Source organism: Coregonus lavaretus (assembly GCF_964263955.1).
Source record: "Coregonus lavaretus genome assembly, chromosome: 6".
NCBI lineage: Eukaryota > Metazoa > Chordata > Actinopteri > Salmoniformes > Salmonidae > Coregonus > Coregonus lavaretus.
Window position 1 is genome coordinate 34,187,229 of NC_139993.1, and position 24,595 is coordinate 34,211,823.

General features: G+C 46.3%; 1 protein-coding gene across 2 annotated transcripts; it reads right to left on the reverse strand.

Annotated features, from left to right (window-relative positions):
- Nucleotides 1-241: 241 nt before the first annotated feature.
- On the reverse strand, nt 242-15,650 carry LOC311131288 (rho GTPase-activating protein 45-like). Of its 2 annotated transcripts, none has more exons than XM_084164184.1 (21): nt 15,390-15,650; nt 13,569-13,995; nt 11,382-11,525; nt 11,163-11,247; nt 10,185-10,257; nt 8,733-8,940; nt 8,547-8,608; nt 8,208-8,399; nt 7,803-7,973; nt 5,670-5,807; nt 5,303-5,499; nt 5,034-5,155; nt 4,808-4,885; nt 4,625-4,726; nt 4,373-4,536; nt 4,013-4,201; nt 3,742-3,879; nt 3,377-3,633; nt 1,562-1,793; nt 1,244-1,358; nt 242-1,107 (listed from the first exon to the last, which is right to left on the reverse strand). In XM_084164184.1, the coding sequence occupies exons 1-21, from the start codon at nt 15,504-15,506 to the stop codon at nt 665-667; spliced, it is 3,654 nt and encodes a 1,217-aa protein (XP_084020310.1). In that variant the 5' UTR covers nt 15,507-15,650; the 3' UTR covers nt 242-664. The 2 variants fall into 2 exon arrangements, with proteins under 2 accessions (XP_084020310.1, XP_084020309.1); XM_084164183.1 differs by lacking the exon at nt 15,390-15,650 and adding an exon at nt 14,766-14,994.
- Nucleotides 15,651-24,595: the final 8,945 nt, after the last annotated feature.

Genomic DNA, 24,595 nt, shown 5'->3' on the forward strand with positions numbered 1-24,595 from the left:
AGGTATTAACAGGGCTATAGGGTTAGCACCAGGTATTAACGGGGCTATAGTTTCAATGAAATGGCTAAGAGATACAAGGCATAAGTCAGAACATTTATAATAGCATACTCTTTATTACAATACACTGACAAAAAAAAAAGTGAATTCAACCAATAAAGACAAATCCATCCAACATAAGGCAAAATGATACAATTTATAAAACCAATTTTTGGGGGGGATTTTAGTGCTGAAATAAAACCAGCAGCACTTTAAATACCTGGAATAATTATCTTAGAAATGCATCCCACACAACAATCACACATACAAGAGAAAGATCTCTCACTACTAGACATGCATTATTCAAGCTTTTAAGAGCAATGTAAAAAACTAAATGTTAAAAAAAAAGTTTGAAATACAAATTGGCACAGCAATAATCTATAAGGCACTTCTTTTCCAAATTGTTAAGTCACAGCTTGTTATAACTACAATGAATGATGGCAGAAAACAGCTATAACTAAGTGTCCATGAGGGATGTGTCATGTAGTATATTCAATGCTGACATTCTAATACAAAAGCTAAAACCAGGATCCATGGTAACATCCCCACCAAAATAAAGACGTCACCAGACTCTTGAAGTACATATAAAACTTACACTTCATACATCATGCAATTCCAGTAAAGCCTTTCAGTGAGGTTGACACATTGCACAGGTAATGTTTACACAAACTCTGTCTCCCTGTCCCTCGGCAGCAAACTGAGATTTGCTACACACATGGCCCAGAACATAGTTGTTGGACTGATTCATGTTGAGCTCAGCCAGGGAGACGCTCAGCTCCTCCTCAGACACCTCTAGGTCCGGGGGCTCGCTGTCTGGGGGCTCAGGGGGGTCGTGGTCTGAGGCATCGGGACCCTCCTGGTCTTGGTCTGGATCCGGGTCGGTCTGGGGTAGAGACTGGCTGGAGAGTTCCAGACTATCCCTACAGCTCAGTTGGTCATCCTCTGTGCTGACCTCACTCTCCTGTTTGACCAGGCAGTGTGGATGGTGTGTGGACCCCCTCCCAGTCTCATCCAGCTCTGAGTCAGAGTCCACAATCTGCTCACTGGAGCCCAGGGAACCTGGAAAACTGTCTGCATGGAGAAAAAGTGAAGGGCTGTAATGAAGTGGCACTGGTCACCTGGATAAATACAAGTTATAAAGATGTAACTCAAATCAAAAGGCAAAAGTGTAGTAATTCTTATTCAAGTCCATCTAAACATCTCTTACCACAGCCCTCCTCCATCTTGTCAGAGTCTGTTCTGCTCTGTTCCTCATTGGCTTCCTGTTCCTCTCCTTCAGTTACCACGGCACTGCTGCCCTCATCAACATCCACACTGACACTCTGCACCAGCAGTGGGAGACAAACATGAGTTAAAACAGGGAACTTGAGTTCAAACCTTCCAACTCTGGTATTGGTTGTGCTATTGGGTGTGGTTAAAATGAAAGCGTTCACATTCTTCCTGTATGATACAAATATTATTAAACGTCTGGTTTTTCTGATCTAAAAAAAGTATGTGCACAGACACATGCCTTACAAAAACACACCTGTTGGGTGGAGATGAAGGATGGGCGACTTCTGGTGCTAGAGGATTTGGACTGGAAGATGTCTGTGTAGAAGACTATGAGAGTCTCTATGATGCGGGCCTGGTGGGGGTAGTCTACTAGAGAGGACAAGGACACTGTGGCCCCTGTGGGCCGGGGCCGTATCAGAGAGGGGCCAAAAACGATGCCCAGGTTACTGGGACTCATCTTATTGTCCTGCTCCAACTCTGCAATCCTGACGACAGAGATTTTTAAAAAAAAAATTATTTCACCTTTATTTAACCAGGTAAGCCAGTTGAGAACAAGTTCTCATTTACAACTGCGACCTGGCCAAGATAAAGCAAAGCAGTGCGATTAAAAACAACAACACAGAGTTACATATGGGGTAAAACAAAACATAAAGTCAAAAAATACAACAGAAAATATATATACAGTGTGTGCAAATGTAGCAAGTTATGGAGGTAAGGCAATAAATAGGCTATAGTGCAAAATAATTACAATTAGTATTAACACTGGAATGATAGATGTGCAAGAGATTATGTGCAAATAGAGGTACTGGGGTGCAAATGAGCAAAATAAATAACAATATAGGGATGAGGTAGTTGGGTGGGCTAATTTCAGATGGGCTATGTACAGGTGCAGTGATCGGTAAGGTGCTCTGACAACTGATGCTTAAAGTTAGTGAGGGAGATAAGAGTCTCCAGCTTCAGAGATTTTTGCAATTCGTTCCAGTCATTGGCAGCAGAGAACTGGAAGGAATGGCAGCCAAAGGAGGTGTTGGCTTTGGGGATGACCAGTGAGATATACCTGCTGGAGCGCATACTATGGGTGGGTGTTGCTATGGTGACCAATGAGCTAAGATAAGGCGGGGATTTGCCTAGCAGTGATTTATAGATGGCCTGGAGCCAGTGGGTTTGATGACGAACATGTAATGAGGACCAGCCAACAAGAGCGTACAGGTCACAGTGGTGGGTAGTGTATGGGCCTTTGGAGACAAAACGGATGGCACTGTGATAGACTACATCCAATTTGCTGAGTAGAGTGTTGGAGGCTATTTTGTAAATGACATCGCCAAAGTCAAGGATCGGTAGGATAGTTAGTTTTATGAGGGCATGTTTGGCAGCATGAGTGAAGGAGGCTTTGTTGCGAAATAGGAAGCCGATTCTGGATTTAACTTTAGATTGGAGATTCTTAATGTGAGTCTGGAAGGAGAGTTTACAGTCTAACCAGACACCTAGGTATTTGTAGTTGTCCACATACTCTAGGTCAGACCCGTCGAGAGTAGTGATTCTAGTCGGGCGGGCGGGTGCAAGCAGCGTTCGATTGAAGAGCATGCATTTAGTTTTACTAGTGTTTAAGAGCAGTTGGAGGCTACTGAAGGAGTGTTGTATGGCATTGAAGCTTGTTTGGAGGTTTGTTAACACAGTGTCCAATGAAGGGCCAGATGTATACAAAATGGTGTCGTCTGCGTAGAGGTGGAGATGAGAGTCACCAGCAGCAAGAGCGACATCATTGATATACATGGAGAAAAGAGTCGGCCCAAGAATTGAACCCTGTGGCACCCCCATAGAGACTGCCATAGGTCCAGACAACAGGCCCTCCGATTTGACACATTGAACTCTATCTGAGAAGTAGTTGGTGAACCAGGCGAGGCAGTCATTTGAGAAACCAAGGCTGGGGGGAAGGGGGAAGAACGATGATATGACAGGGAGGTTAAAACAAGTAATACATGATCACAGTGGTGAATCCTCGTTTGTAATGATCTGTGTAAGGAAAAAAGTGAGTAAGCAATGTGGTATGCTCTTCTGAGCTGCTCACCTGCGCAGGTGGCGTACGATGTAGCGCAGCGTGGCTACATTAGCCTTGGGCAGCTCTTTCACCAGCTCCCTAAGTCTATCCACCACGGCCAGGACCGCTGGGTCCGTATCTGGTCCTAGGTCCACCAGCTCTGGCCCCTTCCCCGTCCCGGCTTCCCCTCCTCCTGTCCCGGCCTCCCCTCCCTCAGTTTGCAGACTCTCCTTGGCTAACCCCATGAGGCTGTTATACAGGCGGAACGGCATGATGGGCTCCGGAAGCTGTGGAGGACAGAGCGGGAGATTTTGATCTTTGTAGCCATCTTATCCAAAGACAACCATGATAAGTGCAATCAAATATGGAGGCTGAAACAGCTACAAGGGGTGTACCTGTCGGAGGTAGAGCTTGAGGACGTTGCTGATGTCGTGGGGGGAACACTGTGAGAGCTCCACTAATTCCTTGCCGTTCTCAAAGGCCTGACACAGTTTCTCTACACGAGTCTTCACCCCATTTACTCTGTAAATACCCTGCAGAGAGGGAGACAAATGTTTGAGAGAAGGATAGAGAAGAAGAAAATAATGCATTCATACAGCCATCCATTACGCTCTTTTCAAGCAACAGACCCTTCACACTTCTTTCCTTCATCCTCCGTTCCCTCACCTTCATCTTCAGGGCTCGTCTCTCTATCTCGGAAATGCACTTAGTGATGATGAAGGGGATGCTGTCAGAGCTGCCGCTGGACACCTGGGAGAAGTCTCGGCCGAACAGCTGGAGTCTACCCTGCAGCTTCTTATGGCCACACTGGATGGCCAACGTCTCCAGACACCGCTTATGACATGCCAGGAAACACTGGTATAGAGGACAGGGGGTATAGGTCAAGGGGTTAGAGGTCAGGATGATAACCAATGAAAGTCAGAGAGATCATTCACACAGAAAAACAGAAGTAATCAGCTAATCGAGCAGCCAAAGTCTATTGCTTTCAAAGAGTAAAAGGTGACGAAGGAGATGGTGTTCGCTCACCTCCTCACACTCTGCTCCCTGGAAATACACGTAGCTGTCGCACTCCCGACACTTGGACGGGGTGCGGAGTTTACGCAGCCGATGAGTCTGGGCGGCTTTGGAGAGCCCAATGTTCCGGAATGGTCCGGTTGGAACCGCAATCTCAGGCTCCATGCCATTTATGTCTGCAGAGGAAGATTAATGCATTTATCAATTAATCGATCAATTATGTAATAATTGGCAAACAGAGAGGAGGTAGACCTCAAGTCTCACTTGGTGCTTCAAAGGAGGCCACGTTCCCGTCCTTCTCATCTGGATCCTCATTGGATGACATGGTCCCGGTGGAGGAGGTGCGCGCCATTTTACTGATGTCACCTAAAACACACAAAACTATAACACACACACACAGCTACAGTACTGCAGAAGATGGCCAGAGAGAGAAAGAGCATGCCTTACCTGAACTGGTGGTAGGAGATTCCCCTTCTACACTGTCTGCATCACTCACTGCAGAACCCCACGATTTGTGGCTTTGTCCTGGGAAGGGGACACAAGATTATCTAATGTAGGTCTACACTGTTTTGTCTTGCGCTGTAAACCTACACCATTGACTTAACGTCTTGCATGGTGAGACAGCACAAGACAGAGAGTAAGAACCGCATCAATATCATACAAAATAACACACTCTTTCTGGCGTTTTCAGCGCTGCGGTCCTCTCCTGTAGTGGTCTCTCCGGTGCTGGGTTGACCCTCAGAGCTGCTGTGCTGGTCTGTGTTGAAGCTGTCAGTAAGGGGTCGAGCTGGCTGCCTGAATTAACAGATATAAAAATCAGTCACAAAACATTATACTATCTATCACCACCTATTTATTACTTGGTGTAAGGTGACCGAGTGCCCATAGGTACCTAACAAACCAAATGCTTTTTATTATGCTTTGAGGCTAGGAGTGACTCACTGTGTGGAGGCTGTGGTGGCGGTGTAGGGCTCAAACTGGTAGGTGACCTCAGGCTCCTCAGTGAGCTGCAGGTCTCTGACGTGGGCAGCGTACTGCTGTCCCGGGTCATACAGCTTACTGCTCTCACACAGAGTCTGGTAGTGTACCGGCAACACCACTGTCTGCATGTGCATTATCTGGTAGTACGAGATGGTGGCCTGGAGGGAAGGAGAGGAATAGAACGGAAGTCATGTAAATGGTCATGTGGTGGAGGCGAAGGTTTAGCTTACATTCCATGACAAGGAGTACAAGGAGTGGAATGTAAGCTGAACAGATTGGTCAGCAGGCGAAGGTGCTCTGAACAAATTGTGTGTGTGCGTGTACTGACCGAGCGCAGTGTCTGGTCACTCTGTTTGATGACCTCCTGCAGCAGTCGGAGCACATTGACCTTGACGTGTTCCAGCTCCTGCTGCTGGGTGGTGGCGTCTGCTATACATGTCCTGTAGGTGGCCTCTGCCTCTTCAGCCTGAACACACACATGCTGGTCAATTCTCAGCTAGGTTAATGGCATACAGTGCATTCGGAAAGTATTTCAGACCCCTGGAGTTTTTCCACATTTTGCACCGTTACAGCCTTATTCTAAAATTGATTAAATAGTTTTTTTCCCCCTCATCAATCTACACAAAATACCCCATAATGTCAAAGCAAATACATTTTTTTTTTTTTTTTTTGACATTTTTGCTAATTTATTAAAAATAAAAACCTGAAATATGACATTTACATAAGTATTCACACCCTTTACTTAGTACTTTGTTGAAGCATCTTTGGCAGTGATTACAGCCTTGAGTCTTCATGGGTATGACGCTACAAGCTTGGCACACCTGCATTTGGAGAGTTTCTTCCATGCTTCTCTGCAGATCTTCTCAAGCTCTGTCAGGTTGGAGTGTTGCTGCACAACTATTTTCAGGTCTCTCCAGAGATGTTTGATCGGGTTCAAGTCCAGGCTCTGGCTGGGCCACTCAAGGACATTCAGAGATTTGTCCCGAAGCCACTCCTGTGTTGTCTTGGCTGTGTGCTTAGGGTCATTGTCCTGTTGGAAGGTGAACCTTCGCCCCAGTCTGAGGTCCTGAGCACTCTGGAGCAGATTTTCATCAAGGATCTCTCTGTACTTTGCTCCGTTCATCTTTGCCTCGATCCTGACTAGTCTCCCAGTCCCTGCCGCTGAAAAACATCCCCACAGCATGATGCTGCCACCACCATGCTTCACCGTAGGGATGGTGCTCAGCATTCAGGCCAAATAGTTCAAATCTTGGTTTCATCAGACCAGAGAATCTTGTTTCTCGTGGTCTGAGAGTCTTTAGGTGCTTTTTGGCACTAACTCCAAGCGGGCTGTCATGTGCCTTTTACTGAGGAGTGGCTTCTGTCTGGCCACTCTACCACAAATGCCTGATTGGTGGAGTGCTGCAGAGATGGATGTCCTTCTGGAAGGTTCTCCCATCTCCACAGAGGAGCTCTGTCAGAGTGACCATCGGGTTCTTGGTCACCTCCCTGACCAAGGCCCTTCTCCCCCGATTGCTCAGTTTGGCCAGGCTGCCAGCTCTAGGAAGAGTCTTGGTGGTTCCAAACTTCTTCCATTTAAGAATGATGGAGGCCACTGTGTTCTTGGGGACCTTCAATGCTGCAGAAATTGTTTGGTACCCTTCCCCAGATCTGTGCCTCGACACAATCCTGTCTCGGAGCACTTCGACCTCATGGCTTGGCGTTTGCTCTGACATGCACTGTCAACTGTGTTCTTAACACCCGCCTGATTAACCCGGAATCCAGCTGCACCAATGTGTTGGAGGAAACACCGCTCAACTAATGACCGCAGTCAGCCTGCAGGCGCCCGATCCGCCACAAGAAGCCGCTAGAGCGCGATGAGCCAAGTAAAGACCCCCAGGCCAAACCCTCCCCTAACCCAGACGATGCTGGGCCAATTGTGTTCCACTCTATGGGACTCCCGGTCACATCCGGTTATGACACAGCCTGGGATCGAACCCGGGTTGGTAGTGACACCTCAAGCACTGCGATGCAGTGCCTTAGACCGCTGCGCCACTCGAGAGGACCTCTGTTTTACATTTTTAATACATTTGCAAACATTTCTAAAAACCTGTTTTCGCTTTGTTATTATGGGTATTGTGTGTAGATTGCTGAGGATTTTTTTGAGGATTTAAAAAAAATGTAATCCATTTTAGAATAAGGCTGTAACATAACAAAATGTGTAAAAAGTCAAAAAGTCAAGGGGTCTGAATACTTTCCGAAGGCACTGTACATACTCAATGAAAAATGGCCATAGGCTTTGACAATGACTTGTAGTCAGAGACGGGACACAAGACTGCTTTTTAGCAGATTTCCCTGGAGAGGGGAGGGAGAGTAGAGACTAGGCAAGATATGGAGAGGAGAGATGGGGGGGAGGCGAGATGAGTAGAAGAGTGGAGAGGAGAGAGAATGGCAGAAAAATAACATATGCAGTGATGGGGACCTTGTTGCGAGCGTCTTCTTCCACTCGTAACTTCTTGCCCAGAGACTTGGTGGTCGAGCCTCCTCCATCTTCCTCTGCTGCTCTACTAGCGGCTGCTTTGGCCTTGTCGTGCTCCTCACAGCGCGCCATGTAGGCATGCTTGGCCTTGCGCAGGTTAGACTCACATTCCAGCTGGATCACAAACACATATGTACACAGAATCAGTCTTCAGCAAAACAAATTGGGCAAAATCTTGAGAGAGAAAACAAAGATAAGGGTATTTTTCAAGATACTTTTTGTTGATTTATTCTCAAATGGTAGTCTCTAAAGGTAAGAAATGTATCCCTGTAAACAATGGCAATGTGAGACAAATAATATAAATAGAGAGATAACATATTGCATAAATAGCACTAGCAAGGAACGGACCAGTTTCCTCTTGGCTCGGTACCACTGTTCCTTGACCTCCTTGCGTTTCTTCTCATGCTCGTGTTTACGCTGCATCAGAGGCTGTAGGAAGGTCTGGTTGTGCAGTGTGGAGGTGGCCTGCTGCACGCCACTGCTCTGCTCCAAGTCCTGCTCCAGAGCCAGAGAGTAGATTGAGTAGAAGGGCATGTGGGGCTGAGAGATAGGGAGTGGTGAGAGGGAAAAGAGCATCATCATTACAGGAGCCTCTTGAATTGGATGAAAATCATTTTGACGAGAGTGAATTAGGTATTCCTTTCCTTAATTCCTTCTACTATAAAAGACAATATCACCAGGGCTTACATGTGTGATGCTGTGCTTGCTGGAATGGTACAGTCTTTGTAAGCCCTTGGCAAACTCCACCTCTGGATGGGGAAAGATACATGGGTGAATCATCAAATCAATAATATGTTACATTCAGGGTATAAGAATCAACCTAAATCTCCACTATTATGTGTAGGGAACTGTCTGCGGTGTCGGTCTACCCACCCAGTGAGGTCCTCTTCTCCACATAGCTCATCAGGTCCTTCATGTATTTAGAGATGGTCTTAGCGTAGGCCAGAGCAGAGTCCACTCCCCCTTCACTACGCTGCAGCATGATGTCCACCTCCTCGGCCCGTCCAAAGTCCTGCAGGTCACTCCTCATCTGAGCTCCCTCTAGTCCCTGACCCGACACCCCATACAGGTTCTCCATAGACTGGACACACAGAGAGAAAGAGTTTCAGACCACTCAAGAATACTGAAAACAGTACCTTATTCTGTACTATATAGCGAGGTTGGGATCAATTCCAATTTAATTAGAAATTCAAATTAAATTATTGAATTAAATCATGAAGTGAAGAACTTACGTTGAATTAAATTCAAATTTCAACAATCTTCAAGTTATGAATTTGGAATTGAAATGAGACTGTTTATATTTTAATAGAAATTGTAAAAACATTTGATCTTTGGAATTGAATTGGAATTCAATATTTGTACATTTCCCAGTTAATGGAATGAATGCACCTAATATAAAAAAAATTCACTGCAGGATTTGTTTTAAATAATTTCTACTTGTATTTCTATATTTCCAGTATAGCTAGGCTGTCTGAACAGTGACATGATCAGCCTGAAAGCCTTAAGGAATTGAATTGGAAATTGAATTCTTGGAAATGACCTAACATTGGAGTTGAGAGGAATTGAATTATCTGAATTCAAAGACTGACATTGAATTTGAATTTACAGGGAGAGTGAATGGAATTAGAACTGAATTTGTGGAATTAACCCCAACCCTGATATATAGTATATTATTCGGTACACAGTGTTTACCAGAGCCAATACAAATAATGATGGAACAGAGCAATGCTAAGGGGTATCTCAGGGATGGAGATGTACAATTTAATGATGGATATTAAATACTGCACATTTTAAACACTTGCCCCCCAATCCCCAAAACATCTGTAAATATTGGACTATAAATTGTGCCTTACTTTATTATACTTATGCTAAAATATTAATTGTATTCTACTGAGCCATTTACTTCATGTTCGTATTCTTATCTTTTCTTATTTGTTGTTGCATTGTCGAGAAGGAACCTGCAAGTAAGTATCCTGTACATGTGACTAATAAAAACGTGAAACTTTTGATGAAAATAGGATTTGGCACATAGACTGTGGGCAATAATAACCCCAGTGTGTGTGTGCAGGCCTGTTGAATTCAGTGTGTCAGTATTGGAGCTGCATTGATGAATGAGATAGAAGGAGCTGTGTTATCTGGAGTCTCAGAGGCGGTCTGTGTGTGTCGCCATAACAGGAGAGCGAGGGAGAGGAACAGGCAGAGATAAAGACACACTGTGTCACTGCCAGGAAGCTGGTCTTGCTGCCACGCAAACATCCGCTCTGAGAGCCGAGACTGTCATACCTCCTGCCACATGCACACCAAGGCAAATTAACCCCCACTCACCCTGCTCTTCTCTGTTGGCAGCAGGGACAGTAGGGTACTGCTGTCCACCTCCCCCATCAGCAGCTCTGACACACTGAGGAGGACAGAGACAGAGGCCATTACACAGAGACAGTACCTCCATCAGAGATGGAGAGAGAGGAAGGACTAAAATAAAAAGGGAAAATTGTAGATCAAATAGGATTTGATAGGTTAAAGCAATGTGAAGGGTACATTTCGGGTTCTTTCCCCCACCGGTAGTCATGGAAAGAAAAGGAAAGGAAACAAGGAAAGGAGAGACAAAACTTCAGGAAGTGGTTGATGCCAGGCTCTGTGCAATCGCACCGGCCATTTAACTTCCTGTGTCTTCTTTGCCCTGTTGCAGTTGTATGTACTGTGCAGAACCAGGAAGTGAACAAGCACTCTTGAATTGTTTATATTCCTATTTACAACTTTAAATAGACCCATGTACAATATACTGTACACATATCAGAGGACATGTTTTAGCTGTAAAATGTATTTTACATTTTTTGGGGGGAGAGTGATATGTTTGTATCAAAACGACCATTATCACACATACACATTATCTCAGAGGATAGAAGCACCTATTCTCTGTCTGTAGATAATCTGTTGAGACAACAGATGCCAAATGGCTGCGTTTTGTGTCCTAGGTTACGGAAGATAAGAAAACCACCACTACACTTCCTGTTTTCTACTGAGCCCCATGCAAATGTGTCACTGTGTTTCGCTCTAAGCTCCACTTCTCCATCTCACATGTGCACACACGTACATTGTACTTCTCCAGTCATCACACCTACACCCCCCACCTGACCACTGAGGACACACCACATGTGGTCATGTCCCATTACTCTGTACCAGAGAATAGTGTTGTTGCATCTCAAGTGGTAAAAAGTAATAGCATTGGTTTATTTCAGGATCCGTTCAATACTGTTACTAGCTCATGACAATACATACTGAGAAACGGGTGTACCAGATACTTACTTGCTACTAAAAGCAACTGCAATGGTTTCAATGGCCTTCTCAAAGTCCTTCTTGTCTGTGTCATTACACGTCTCATAATGAAATCCTGCAATCAAAATAATGAATGTGTTCATTCTAGCCCATCTCAGCCATTTTAACTGATTTACTTATTTTTGCTAAAAGCATGGACTTTTTGACCATAGGTAGTAGACCACTGATTGGTCCAGCCAGTAGTCTCACCTTTGACCTTAGATATGAGTTTGCCTGCAGCAGTGAGGGTCTCCACTGTGTTGAGGAGGGGGTAGGTGCTGATGACCTGTCGTAGGACCCTCAGGACCTCCCCCAGGCACTCATGGGCCAGAGGGCGACGGTTCTCCTGCTTTTCTACAGACAGAGAGAGAGAAAGAGACAGGGGACAGTCAGAGACACAGACAGGAGAGACATGGATCCTGTGCCATTCATAATACACAGCACTCCACTTGTCTACAGCCACACACAAAGAGGATAGAGCCTAACCTACCTGTTTGTACATCTATCGAGTACTAGTTACAACCGGAAGTGATAGGGTTGGTGTTAGGGAGATAGAAGGCTGTGTCTGAGGTCTGTCACAACATGGAATCCATATAACATGGAGATTTTCTTTGTAGACTGTGCCTCTATTAGGGTTGGACACAGTATTAGAGGTTATTAGAGGTTGAGAGGGAGTGATTCATGACCAATGTCTGGGCATCATGAATAGTAACACGGACAGCAGACAGACGGGTTGTAGGGATAGTCGGGTCTGCTTTGATGTCAGCAGTGACGTCTGCAGCCCACTTCCGTGTCTCACTCTCACAGACAGATCCTTTGGCCGGTAGAGAGACATCCGACCTCCTCTTGACCCCTTTGACCCTCCATCCCTCTGTCGCAATGTCTATCAAAGTGGCTGGCCAATGGAATGGGACCAGGAGGCCGGAGGGCAGAGCGGGTGAAATAGTTAGAGGGCATGTCAGAAGGAGGATGGTAAAGGCTCCAAGACGCTTACTATAGAAACTGAAGCTGTACATCACAATGTGGCATTATGTGACCGTGTGTGTAGACTTGTATGTACATTTAGTTCCTGGATAATCTCGTATCAAATATATTTCAGTAGTAGATGGTTGTGGTTTGTCAGAATTTAACTCAGAGAAGTTATGAACCTAAGGGAGCCCATAATTTCAGATATTGACCATGTGATAGGTTCAAATGGGGAGAGGTTAATCTCAGACCATCACAAGGATGGGCTGGAAGCAGTCTTGTACTATTGACGGTGTCACAGGTCAGACTAATGCAGTGGACTATGTGAGGAGGAAGTCTGAACGAGGCCATTCATCATAGCTTCCTGTTTAGATTCATACGACAGTCACAGGGTGTGGGGGGTTAACAATAAGTTAAGGTATAGACACCCTAACTATTCTATCGCTTTGAGAGCAAACAACCCATGTTCCAAAGCGAGACAGTTTTTGTTGGCCTAACTCTTGAAAATTGTTACATTACTTATGTTGCAGTTCTTGTATTTTATTGCATCAATAAAATAAATTACACATTATCAGCCTGCCTCATGAAAATGGAAAAAACCTTTCTCTGAGGTAACTATGACTGTTTTGAGGCCTAATTCCCTGAAGTCATTTTTGCTGAAAAACCATTGGACCAGCCATTTTGCTTGAATACAGACAGAAACTGCAGTAAACAAGAGTCTGGTTTCCTGCTGGAGTGTGGTCGCGAGAGAGAGCGCGCGCGCGAGAGAACTGTGTCGCTTGTGCAAAGCCAGCCAGCCAGCCCGCCCTTCCCCTCCACCTCCCACACACAACACGTGGTGAGCAGGAGGGGTGAGGAGGGGAGCCAAAACAGCATTGTTCTGAGCGCATGCTAACATGTGGCGCATCATGTAGGAGTAGTGGAGAATTCAGACATCCACACAGAGAACAATAAGACTGGGAAAACAATAGCAGATGGTCACAATGCAGCCAAAATCACTCCCAATAACAAAGGCATATAATAATAATAATAATAATAATACATTTAACAGACTCTTTTATCCAAAGCAACTTACAGTCATGCGTGCATACATTTTACGTATGGGTGGTCCCGGGAATCGAACCCACTATCCTGGCATTGCAAGCTTCACATTCGACCAATGGACCTACAGAGGACCACTCAATCATGTGCACACTGAAATATCTGACTCCAGTTCTCTGAAGATAAGTTGTCCCATCTATAAGCTTGTATGCCTGTCTAACAGTCTTAGAGGAGCCAAATGAACATCATGACTCCAGAGACTGAGAATAGCTGTTAGTTAACTGTATTTTGAAAATGCACCACCCTGCCCCCTTTTACAATCTAAAGTGCTTTGAGCATTGGAGAGACAAAGGAGAAGTGCACAAACCTATGTGAACCTATTCCACTCACCTTCCCCCAATACAACGTCCTTCAACTTCTCTACGGCCTCAGCAAAGCGGGCCACATCCCTTAACAGAGAGGGGATGTCCTCCACCTCAATGGCCATGCTCTCTGAGCTGTCCTGTGGGGTGGTAGGGGTGGGGGTGACAGCCCCCTTCCCCTGGCCCTTGGTGAACACCCAGGAGTGGATAGGGAACCCCGCGGCACTGGCATGACGGCTGAGGCCGGTGGGCCTCTTCATGGTGGCCCCTGGGGACGGGCAGCCCACCCCCACCAGCTTGCTGTGCTGGACACTGGGGGTGCCAGGGCAGGACACGGAGGAGTCCGATAGGGCACCGGGAATGGGGAAGAGGGTGGAGGAGGAAGAGGAGGATGAGGTTGAGGAAGGGGTGGTGTCGATAGCATCACGACGAGGCTGCTCCTGGAGAATAGACAGCTGGGTAAGAGAGAGGAGGGGGGAGAGGAGAGGGAGAAGGACAACGTGATGATTTTTACCATCGCATAAAAACATCAGGACAATAATGTGTGATATTTTTGGCCAGTGGTTGGCAGGCTGTTGTTGGTAAACAGACGAACTGAGACTTTAACAAGATTCTGTGTTGTGCAACACTTCCTGACTCTACTTCTTGCCACACCCTGAAACAGCTCTCCGAAAACAGAAACTCAGGCCACATTATGCAACATCAATTTGTACGGTTTGATGAGACATGACGGAAAAGTAATGAAATCAACCCATCAAGTGTCCCAACTTGTCCATGGACTACAACACACCTAACATAAATGACAGAGTTGATGAAATAATGGCTAAATCAGAGTCTAACTGTCATGGATGCAGTGGTGTAGTGTATAGGCCTGAATCGTACACATCTTAAAGTCTAAACCGTATCAATGGCAGGTGCATGGTGTGGTTATGAAACAGAAAATAGCTTCACACAGCTTCACACCTTGCCAGTAGGAGGCGCAACTAGGACAACTAGTGCAGACCTTGCTTTATGTTATTTCAAAAACACCTTTTATGGTACTGCATTTTAAACTTGAAAGTCTAGCATACTGTATGAAGGAGATACATGTTTACATACGGAAAATAACTATTTGAAGGACAGATAATAGTCTCAATTCAGTGAGACTAATAACACTCATTCCTTCTCATGAGAAATGTATAAAACCTAGGTGGCTAACTGAATAAATCGGTTGTGTTTGACATACCTGTTTGAGCCAGACGTTGGGTCTATTGGGTCGTTTGTCCAATTTGTTCTTGGCGTTAGCCTCCTCTTTCTTAACTCTCTGACCCGTGGAGTATGGGTTGTAACTATTCTTGCTACCCCGTTTCAGCATGGTTTCTATCACTATTGTTTTAACATCATCTTTAGCAGAAATGTGACTCATCTTGCAAGTGACCAACCAATACTGGCTTACTAACCCACAAAAACATTTTCCAATGAGTGAGAAACAAAAAAATGAGTCATTCTGCAGACACAGTTATCAGTGACTAACAGGTTTATTTTGAATAGACTATAACAACTTTAAGTATTTTTAAGTATTCATCAACAATGTCCTCAAATATTCAACCAAATATCCCAATAGTATAACATCTCTCTCCCACTAGGCTACTTTAAATTAATTAAATGACCTAAAATGCTCACCTTTAGCCTTTAAAACACCCCACTAAACATGTCATTGCTGGTCCATAACCTATGATAAGTGAAGTGTATTTAAAGTTTGACCTCTGTCATGCTGTCCCCCAAGTCCCCTAGCTTCTCTGCAGCAGACAGACAGTGTAGGAAATATGTTTGAGTGACAGGAGGAAATCAGAGATGATGAGCTACTTACTGATGATGAGCTCTGTGGCCCGGGGCTTCCTGCTCGACTCTTCTTCGAGATGGAAGGGGTTTTGATCAATTCCCTTTTCTTTCGGGAGAACATCTTCAATGTACCTTTGCCGTCCATCCCGACTTCTTTGAGTTTCACATACAACCCCCCCACCCACCCCCCGACTCTCCACTTCTTTGGTGCTCTGCCAGTTTACAGGCGCTACTCTTCCATCGGTTCCAACCTTCAGCCACGCTTGCTGCTGCCTCGCTCCCACACATTGAGCGTTCAAGCTCACTGACAGCTCACCACAAACAGTCAGTGCGGCCGCGACATCCGCTCAGGTTTTTTTTCTCAAGGGAAGAAAAGCGCATGTGATGTTATGCTCTCCATTTGATTGGGGCGCTAGAGGTTTGTAATCCAATGTCTATAAAACATTTTCACAGAGCACTTCTATAGTAAACCAGGAGTGTACAACATAGTTGATGCGTAGAAGAAGACTTAAATAGCTCTAACACCGATTGATAATGGAGAATGCTTCCCTGCCCCCTACTGTCGGAGGGGTCTGGCAGGAGTCCTAGTCCGCTTACAGTACGATTTAAGTTCTGGAACGTTCAATTGAACTGAAAGGGTGCTGTACTGAACGACCAGTTGAAAAACGGTGAGGTTGGGGAACGCTGTCAGCATGGCCACTGCCCTTTAAATACGCTACACCTTGCAGCACCCACCAAACGGGAGCAAACGTACCTCAAAGTCCGTTCAATAAAGTTTGGTGGAAACGTGTCGTTCAGTACATATCAAGCGAGCTGAATGCACCTCTAGTCGGTCTGGAACTCACCCTATATGGCCGTGTTCCAGAGGATCAAAACCGTAATGTATCATGGGTAAATTGTGACTGGCTGACTGATCTACAAATAATAATGAGTAGTTATTTATGATGCATGTTTTATTTACATTTACATCATTTAGCAGATGCTCTTATCCAGAGTGACTTACACATTTTATGAGCAGAAATAAAAGATCCCAGAAATGTTCCATATGCACAAAAGTTTATTTCTCTCAAATATTGTGCACAAATTTGTTTACTTTCCTGTTAGTGAGCATTTCTCCTTGCCAAGATAATCCATCCACCTGACAGGTGTGGCATATCAAGAAGCTGAATAAACAGCATGATCATTACACAGGTGCACATTGTGCTGGGGACAATAAAAGGACACTCTAGAATGTGCAGTTTTGTCACACAACACAACACAGATGTGTCAAGTTTTGAGGGAGTGTGCAATTGGCATGCTGACTGCAGGAATGTCCACCAGAGCTGTTGCCAGAGAATGTCATGTTAATTTCTCTACCATAAGCCGCCTCCAACGTCATTTTAGAGAATTTGGCAGTACGTCCAACCGGCCTCACAACCTCAGACCACGTGTAACCCCGCCATCCCAGGACCTCCACATCCGTCTTCTTCACCTGCGGGATCGTCTGAGACCAGTGGACAGCTGATGAAACTGTGGGTTTGCACAACCCAAGGATTTCTACACAACCTGTCAGAAACCGTCTCAGGGAAGCTCATATGTGTTCTCGTCGTCCTCATCAGGGTCTTGACCTGACTACAGTTCGACTTCAGTGGGCAAATGCTCACCTTCGATGGCCACTGGCACGCTGGAGAAGTGTGCTCTTCACAGATGAATCCCGGTTTCAACTGTACCAGGCAGATGGTATGACGTCGTGTGGGCAAGCAGTTTGCAGATGTCAACGTTGTGAATAGAGTGCCCCATGATGGCGGTGGGGTTATGGTATGGGCAGGCATAAGCTACGGACAACGAACACAATTGCATATTATCGATGGCAATTTGAATGCACAGAGATACCGTTACTAGCTCCTGAGGGCCATTGTTGTGCCATTCATCCGCCACCATCACCTCATGTTTTAGCATGATATTGCACAGCCCCATGTCGCAAGGATATGTACACAATTCCTGGAAGCTGAAAATGTCCCAACCATTGAGCATATTTGAGATGCTCTGGATCGATATGTATGACTACATGTTCCAGTTCCCACCAATATCCAGCAACTTCGCATAACCATTGAAGAGGAGAGGGACAACATTCCACAGGTCACAATCAAGAGCCTGCATGAGGCAAATGGTGGTCACACCAGATACTGACTGGTTTTCTGATCTACAGCTCTGATTTCCTTATATGAACTGTAACTCAGTAAAATCTTTGAAATTGTTGCATGTTGCATTTATATTTTTGTTCAGTGTATATAATATTATTTTTTATTTTTTTCACAAAAGTAGTGCACTGGGCCTTTACTACTCCTGTATTCAGGGCTGGTCATGGCCATTCAGAACTGGTCCGCCACAAGGAGTCGCTACAGCACAATGAGCCAAGGAAATCCCCCCGGCCAAACCCTCCTCTAACCCGTACTATGCTTTGCCAATTGTGCGCCGCCCCATGGGGCTCCCGGTCACGGCCGGCTGGGACACAGCCTGGGATCGAACCCGAGGCTGTAGTGGCGCCTCAGCACTCCGATGCAGTGCCTTAGACCGCTGCACCACTCGGGAAATGCCACACTCTTTAATCTGCCGCCATAGCCCGCCGCCTTTAATCCTACATAATAAGTGAGCCGGCCTTGCTTATATTAGCGGACCGATATAGCCCTCTGCAACGTAGGAAACATTTTTTCTCTCACAAAAGTAGTGCACTGGGCCTTTACTACTCCTGTATTAACGGACCGATACAGCCATCTGCAGCGAGGGGAGAAATCTTTTTCTCCCAACATGAGGGACCTCTGACTTTCTCATCCAATGGGTTTTGGGAAGGAGGCAAGGACAGAGAGAGGACGTGAGGAGTAACCAATTGAGATTCTCCCTTTGTCGCAAAGGCGGAAAGGCAGGCGGGAGGGAGGCAAGATCAGGTGGGAACATTCTAGCCAATGAGAGGGCAGATACATGTGTAAACAAAGTTGCCGAGATGCCACGTGCGTCCACTTACACTACATGACCAAAGGTATGTGGACACCTGCTTGTCATCTCATTCCAAAATCATGGGCATTAATATGGAGTTGGTCCTCCCTTTGCTGCTATAACAGCATCCACTCTTTTGGGAAGGCTTTCCACCAGATGTTGGAACATTGCTGCGGGGACTTGCTTCCATTCAGACACAAGAGCATTAGTGAGGTCGGGTACAGATTTTGGGTGATTAGGCCTGGCTCGTTGAGTGTTCCAATTCAACCCAAAGGTGTTCGATGGGGTTGAGGTCAGGGCTCTGTGCAGGCCATTCAAGTTCTTCCACACCTATCTCGACAAACCATTTCTGTATGGACCTCGCTTTGTGCACGGGGCATTGTCATGCTGAAATAGGAAAGGGCCATCCTCACTGTTGCCACAAAGTTGGAAGCACAGAATCGTCTAGAATATCATTGTATGATGTAGCGTTAAGATTTCCCTTCACTGGAACTAAAGGGCCTAGCCCGAACCATGAAAAACAGTCCCAGACCAATATTCCTCCTCCACCAAACTTTACAGTTGGCACTATGCATTTGGGCAGGTAGCGTTCCCCTGGCATCCGCCAAACCCAGATTTGTCCGTCGGACTGCCAGATGGTGAAGCGTGATTCATCACTCCAGAGAACGCATTTCCACTTCTCCAGAGTCCAATGTTGGCAAGCTTTACACCACTCCAGCCAATGCTTGGCATAGTGCATGGTGATTTTAGGCTTGTGTGCGGCCATGGAAACCCATTTCATGCCGCTCCCGACAAACAGTTATTGTGCTGATGTTGCTTCCAGAGGCCGTTTGGAACTCGGTGTTGAGTGTTGCAACCGAGGACCGACAATTTTTACGTGCTACGCTGCCCTGTTCTGTGAGCTTGTGTGGACTACCACTTCGCGGCTGAGCCGTTGTGTCTCCTAGACGTTTCCACTTCACAATAACAGCACTTACAGTTGACCGGGGCAGCTCTAGCAGGGCAGAAATTTGATGAACTGACTTGTTGGAAAGGTGGCAGGATGCCACGTTGAAAGTCACTGAGCTCTTCAGTAAGGCCATTCTACTGCTAATGTTTGTCTATGGAGATTGCATGGCTGTTTGCTCGATTTTATACATCTGTCAGCAACGGGTATGGCTGAAATAGCCAAATCCGCTAATTTGAAGGAAGGGGTGTCCATATACGTTTGTATATATCGTGTATATCAGTACATTCGTAACAACCTAAACATTACAAAAGATATTTTAGCAAATAAGCCTCACTTTGCAAATTAGCAATAAAAAAAAATTGTTAAACAAATTCGAAACGTTTCGCCTTCTTCCTCTCTTCTGGCACAATCATCCACACTGCTGCCAACTCTCAAGCATTGGGTGTGAGACACAGGCATCTGACCCTCTTCACATGCTCACACGCCACACCCAGTGCTGCCAACTCCAAAGATGATGGATATACTGACAAGAAACGTGTTTCTCCGCCCTACAACCGCCCTAACAATGGGAGTCGTTGTCCTCAAAGCGGCACAGCGGGCTGTCTAGCTCTCGCCTATCATTTATTTGGATTGGTGGATACATCTCATTATTGTAATCTTTTTTTGAATATTCGATTTTTAATATATATATTCAATGAGGGTTCTTGACGTCAACCCCTTGTATTAATGTAGAGAGATGCTATGCTACTAGCCTCAGCATGAATTTGCATAGCCATCTCCAGACAACTCCGATATAAAGTGTTTTTTCTCAGAGTTGACGGGCTGTCACTTGTACGCATTTGTCCCTCATCACACACTCACGCGCCACACCTTTTATTTCTCACGCATTGAAAAAAGTACTGCTTATATTTTCTAATTATTCCAGTGTATATTCAGTACGTTAACTTTTCAACTGTGCCACATAATCTTTTTTTTATATCGGAGCATATGCGCCTGCAATTGTACATCACGAGCATTGTAACCGCGGCAGCTTCACCCGGGAGATCCATAATTTTGCTGCCACCGCACTGTTAACCGCGGCAGATTGAAGCTTGTGATTGGTTTAGTAAGGGTCCGGGACCAAGGCAATTGGATGCGCGTTTGTAAAGAAACACCCCTCACGATAAGAGTGGAGCAGACCGCCATGGCAGACTGAACAGGCATGTTCGTTCTCCACTGAACAAACCCTTACAAAAAAAGATAGCAGTTTTGAAACTGCAGTAAAAGTGCATGAACTGCAGTCGACTGTGGTATTATGGACGCAGTAACTGCAGAATAACTACAGTGTACTGCAGTTGAACTGCAGTAATACTGCACTGTAACTGCAGTTACACTGCAAAATTACTGCAGTAAAAAAACAGGTATTTTGGAAGCAGTATTTGCAGCATACTGCAGTTAAACTGCACTCTAACCAGGAAAATAACCTCTCACTCAACGTCAACAAAACAAAGGAGAAGATCGTGGACTTCAGGAAACAGCAGAGGGTGCACCCCCCTATCCACATCGACGGGACCGCAGTGGAGAAGGTGGAAACCTTCAATAATAATAATAATAATAATAATATGCCATTTAGCAGACGCTTTTATCCAAAGCGACTTACAGTCATGCGTGCATAATTTTTTTTTTTTTGTGTATGGGTGGTCCCGGGGATCGAACCCACTACCTTGGCGTTACAAGCGCCATGCTCTACCAGCTGAGCTTCAAGTTCCTTGGCGTACACATCACTGACAAACTGAAATGGTCCACCCACACAGACAGTGGTGAAGAAGGCACAACAGAGCCTCTTCAACCTCAGGAGGCTAAAGAAATTTGGCTTGGCACCTAAAACCCTCACAAACTTTTACAGATGCACAATTGAGAGCATCCTGTCGGGCTGTATCACTGCCTGGTACGGCAACTGCACCGCCCGCATCCGCAAGGCTCTCCAGAGGGTGGTGTGGTCTGCCCAACCCGCCCTCCAGGACACCTACAGCACCCGATGTCACAGGAAGGCCAAATAGATCATCAAGGACATTAACCACCCGAGCCACTGCCTGTTCACTCCGCTATCATCCAGAAGACGAAGTCAGTACAGGTGCATCAAAGCTGGGACCGAGAGACTGAAAAACAGCTTCTATCTCAAGGCCATCAGACTTAAACAGCCATCACTAGCACATGTATTCTGTACTATTCTACGGTATCTTAGTCACTTTAATAATGTTTACTCATCTCATATGTATATACTGTATTCTTTAATATTCTACTGTATCTTAGTCCATGCTGCTCTGACATCGCTCGTCCATATATGTATATATTCTTAATTCATTCCTTACTTAGATTTGTGTGTATTGGGTATATGTTGTGAAATTGTTACAGTGCTATGAAAAAGTATTTGCCTCCTTTCTAATTTTCTCTACTTTTGCATATTTGTGATACTGAATGTTATCAGATCTTCAACCAAAACCTAATATTAGATAAAGGGAACGTAAGTGAACAAATAATACAACAATTACATATTTATTTCATTTATTTCATAAACAAAGTTATGCAACACCCAATTCCCCTGTGTGAAAAAGTAATTGCCCCCTTACACTCAATAACTGGTTGTGCCACCTTTAGCTGCAATGACTCCAACCAAATGCTTCCTGTAGTTGTTGATCAGTCTCTCACGTCGCTGTGGAGGAATTTTGGCCCACTCTTCCATGCAGAACTGCTTTAACTCAGTGATGTGTGGGTTTTCAAGCATGAACTGCTCGTTTCAAGTCCTGCCACAACATCTCAATTGGGATTAGGTCTGGACTTTGACTAGGCCATTCCAAAACTTCCAATTTGTTGCTTTTTAGCAATTTTCATGTAGACTTGATTGTGTGTTTTGGATCATTGTCTTGCTGCATGACCCAGCTGCGCTTCAGCTTCAGCTCACAGACGGATGGTCTGACATTCTCCTGTAGAATTCTCTGATACAGAGCAGAATTCATGGTTCCTTCTATTAAGGCAAGTCGTCCAGGTCCTGAGGCAGCAAAGCATCCCCAAACCATCACGCCACCACCACCATGCTTGACCTTTGGTATGATGTTCTTACTGTGGAATGCAGTGTTTTGTTTTCGCCAGGCATAATGGGACCCATCTCGTCCAAAAGGTTGACTCAAGTTTGCCAAAAAGCACCTGGATGATCATCAAGACTCTTGGAAGAACGTTCTATGGACAGATGATTCAAAAGTATAACTTTTTGGACGACATGGTTCCAGTAATGCCTGGCGAAAACCAAACTCTGCATTCCACAGGTCAAGCATGGTGGTGGTGGTGTGTATGGGATCCTCTCATAGCCAGTGGCCTCTCTCTCCAGGGTCCTCATTTATCAAAGGTGCATGTGTCACGGTTTCGGCCGAGACTGCTCCTCCTCCTGGTTCGGGCAGGCTTCGGCGGTCGTCGTCCCCGGAGTACTAGCTGCCACCGATCTATGTTTCATGTTCGTTTGGTTTTGTCTGGATGTTGTACACCTGTGTCTTGTTAGTCCTCGTTAGTGTCCTATTTAGTTCTCGTTGTGTGTGCTTGTCGTTGTGTGTGATTGCGCTTCTGTTTCGTGTTTGGAGCTACATTTTTCCCTCCAGTGTTTTGGAGAGGGTTGTTTGCACATGTTTGTGCGTCATTCGTTTTGTCGCCTGTGTGCGTCGTGCATTTTGCCTTCGGGCTTATTGTGCTTCTGTTGTATATATATAATATATATTGCACTAAAGCCTTTGGACTGAGCCTCTGCGTCCTGCGCATGATTCCTACACCACACCCACCTTCAGCACGCCTTGACAGAATCACACACCATATAATGGAATCAGCAGGATCGGCAGTGACGCCTGTGTCGCTCGAGGAGCATCTCCGTGGGCAAGAGGACCAGATCCGACAACTGGAGACCGCTCTACAGGAGGTAATCAACATCATGCACCGATGGGAGGCCAGCAGGGTACCCACACCTCCACCTACCCTGTCCATCCCATCGGTCGGTCCACCAGTCCCAGGTTCGGAACCCAGGGGGATTCGGCTCTCGCTCCCGAGGGCGTATGACGGAACAGCTGCCGGGTGTCAGGGGTTCCTCCTGCAGGTGGAGCTCTACCTGGCCACTGTACACCCGGTGCCCTCGGGATACGAGAGCGTTTCCGCCCTCATCTCCTGTCTCACGGGCAAGGCGTTGGAGTGGGCTAACGCAGAGTGGAGGAAGATGGACGCCAACACCATCACCTACGCCGAGTTCTCACCTGAGGGCAAAGCGGCGGGGGAGCGTCTAGTCCATTTGAGACAGGGGAGGAGGAGCGCTCAGGTGTTCGCTCTAGAGTACCGGACTCTAGCGGCGGATGCAGGGTGGAATGAACGGGCTCTCATCAACCATTTTCGATGTAGCCCACGAGAGGACGTTCAACGTGAGTTGGCCTGCAGGGATACCCATCTTACCTTCGACCAGTTGGTCGATATGTCCATCCGTCTGGACACCCTGCTGGCCACCCGTGGACGTCCCGAGGGGAGTCCGTCCATTCCCCCATCCGGCACCTCCGAGCCGAGCCCTATGGAGCTCGGGGGTGCCGGCGCTAGAGAACGGAGTAGGAAGAGCCCGAGGGGGCCTGTCTCCTGCACCAAGTGCGGTCGTGGAGGGCACACTACGGCCAGGTGCTGGGGAGGGTTCTCCGGGAGTAACGACAACAGGCCACGCACTGGGGGGGCCTCCCAGGTGAGTAGACGTCCCACTTACCCAGAGCTTTCTGTTGCACACTTTTGTATACCTGTTTGTTTTCCACAGGTTGCACCTCATTCCCAGCATAAGGCGCTAGTAGATTCAGGCGCAGCTGGGAATTTTGTTGATCGTAAGTTTTGTTTTGAGTTAGGGATCCCTCTCCTACCTGTTGACAAACCTTTTCCCGTTCATGCCTTAGACAGCCGCCCGTTGGGGTCGGGGTTGATCAGGGAGATCACAGCGCCACTTCGGATGTGTGCGCAGGGGGGGTCATGAGGAGACTATACAGTTGTATCTGATCGACTCTCCTGCGTACCCAGTGGTGCTGGGGATTCCCTGGTTAAGCACCCATAACCCTGCTATTTCGTGGCAACAGAGGGCTCTCGATGGGTGGTCTGCTCAGTGCGAGGGGCGATGTCTGGGTGTTTCCGTGGGGGCGACTTCGGTGGAAAGTCCAAACCAAGTGCCCGCACTGCACATTCCGCCTGAATATGGGGATTTAGCACTCGTGTTTAGCAAAACTAGGGCGACGCAGTTGCCTCCTCATAGACAGGGGGATTGTGCGATTGATCTC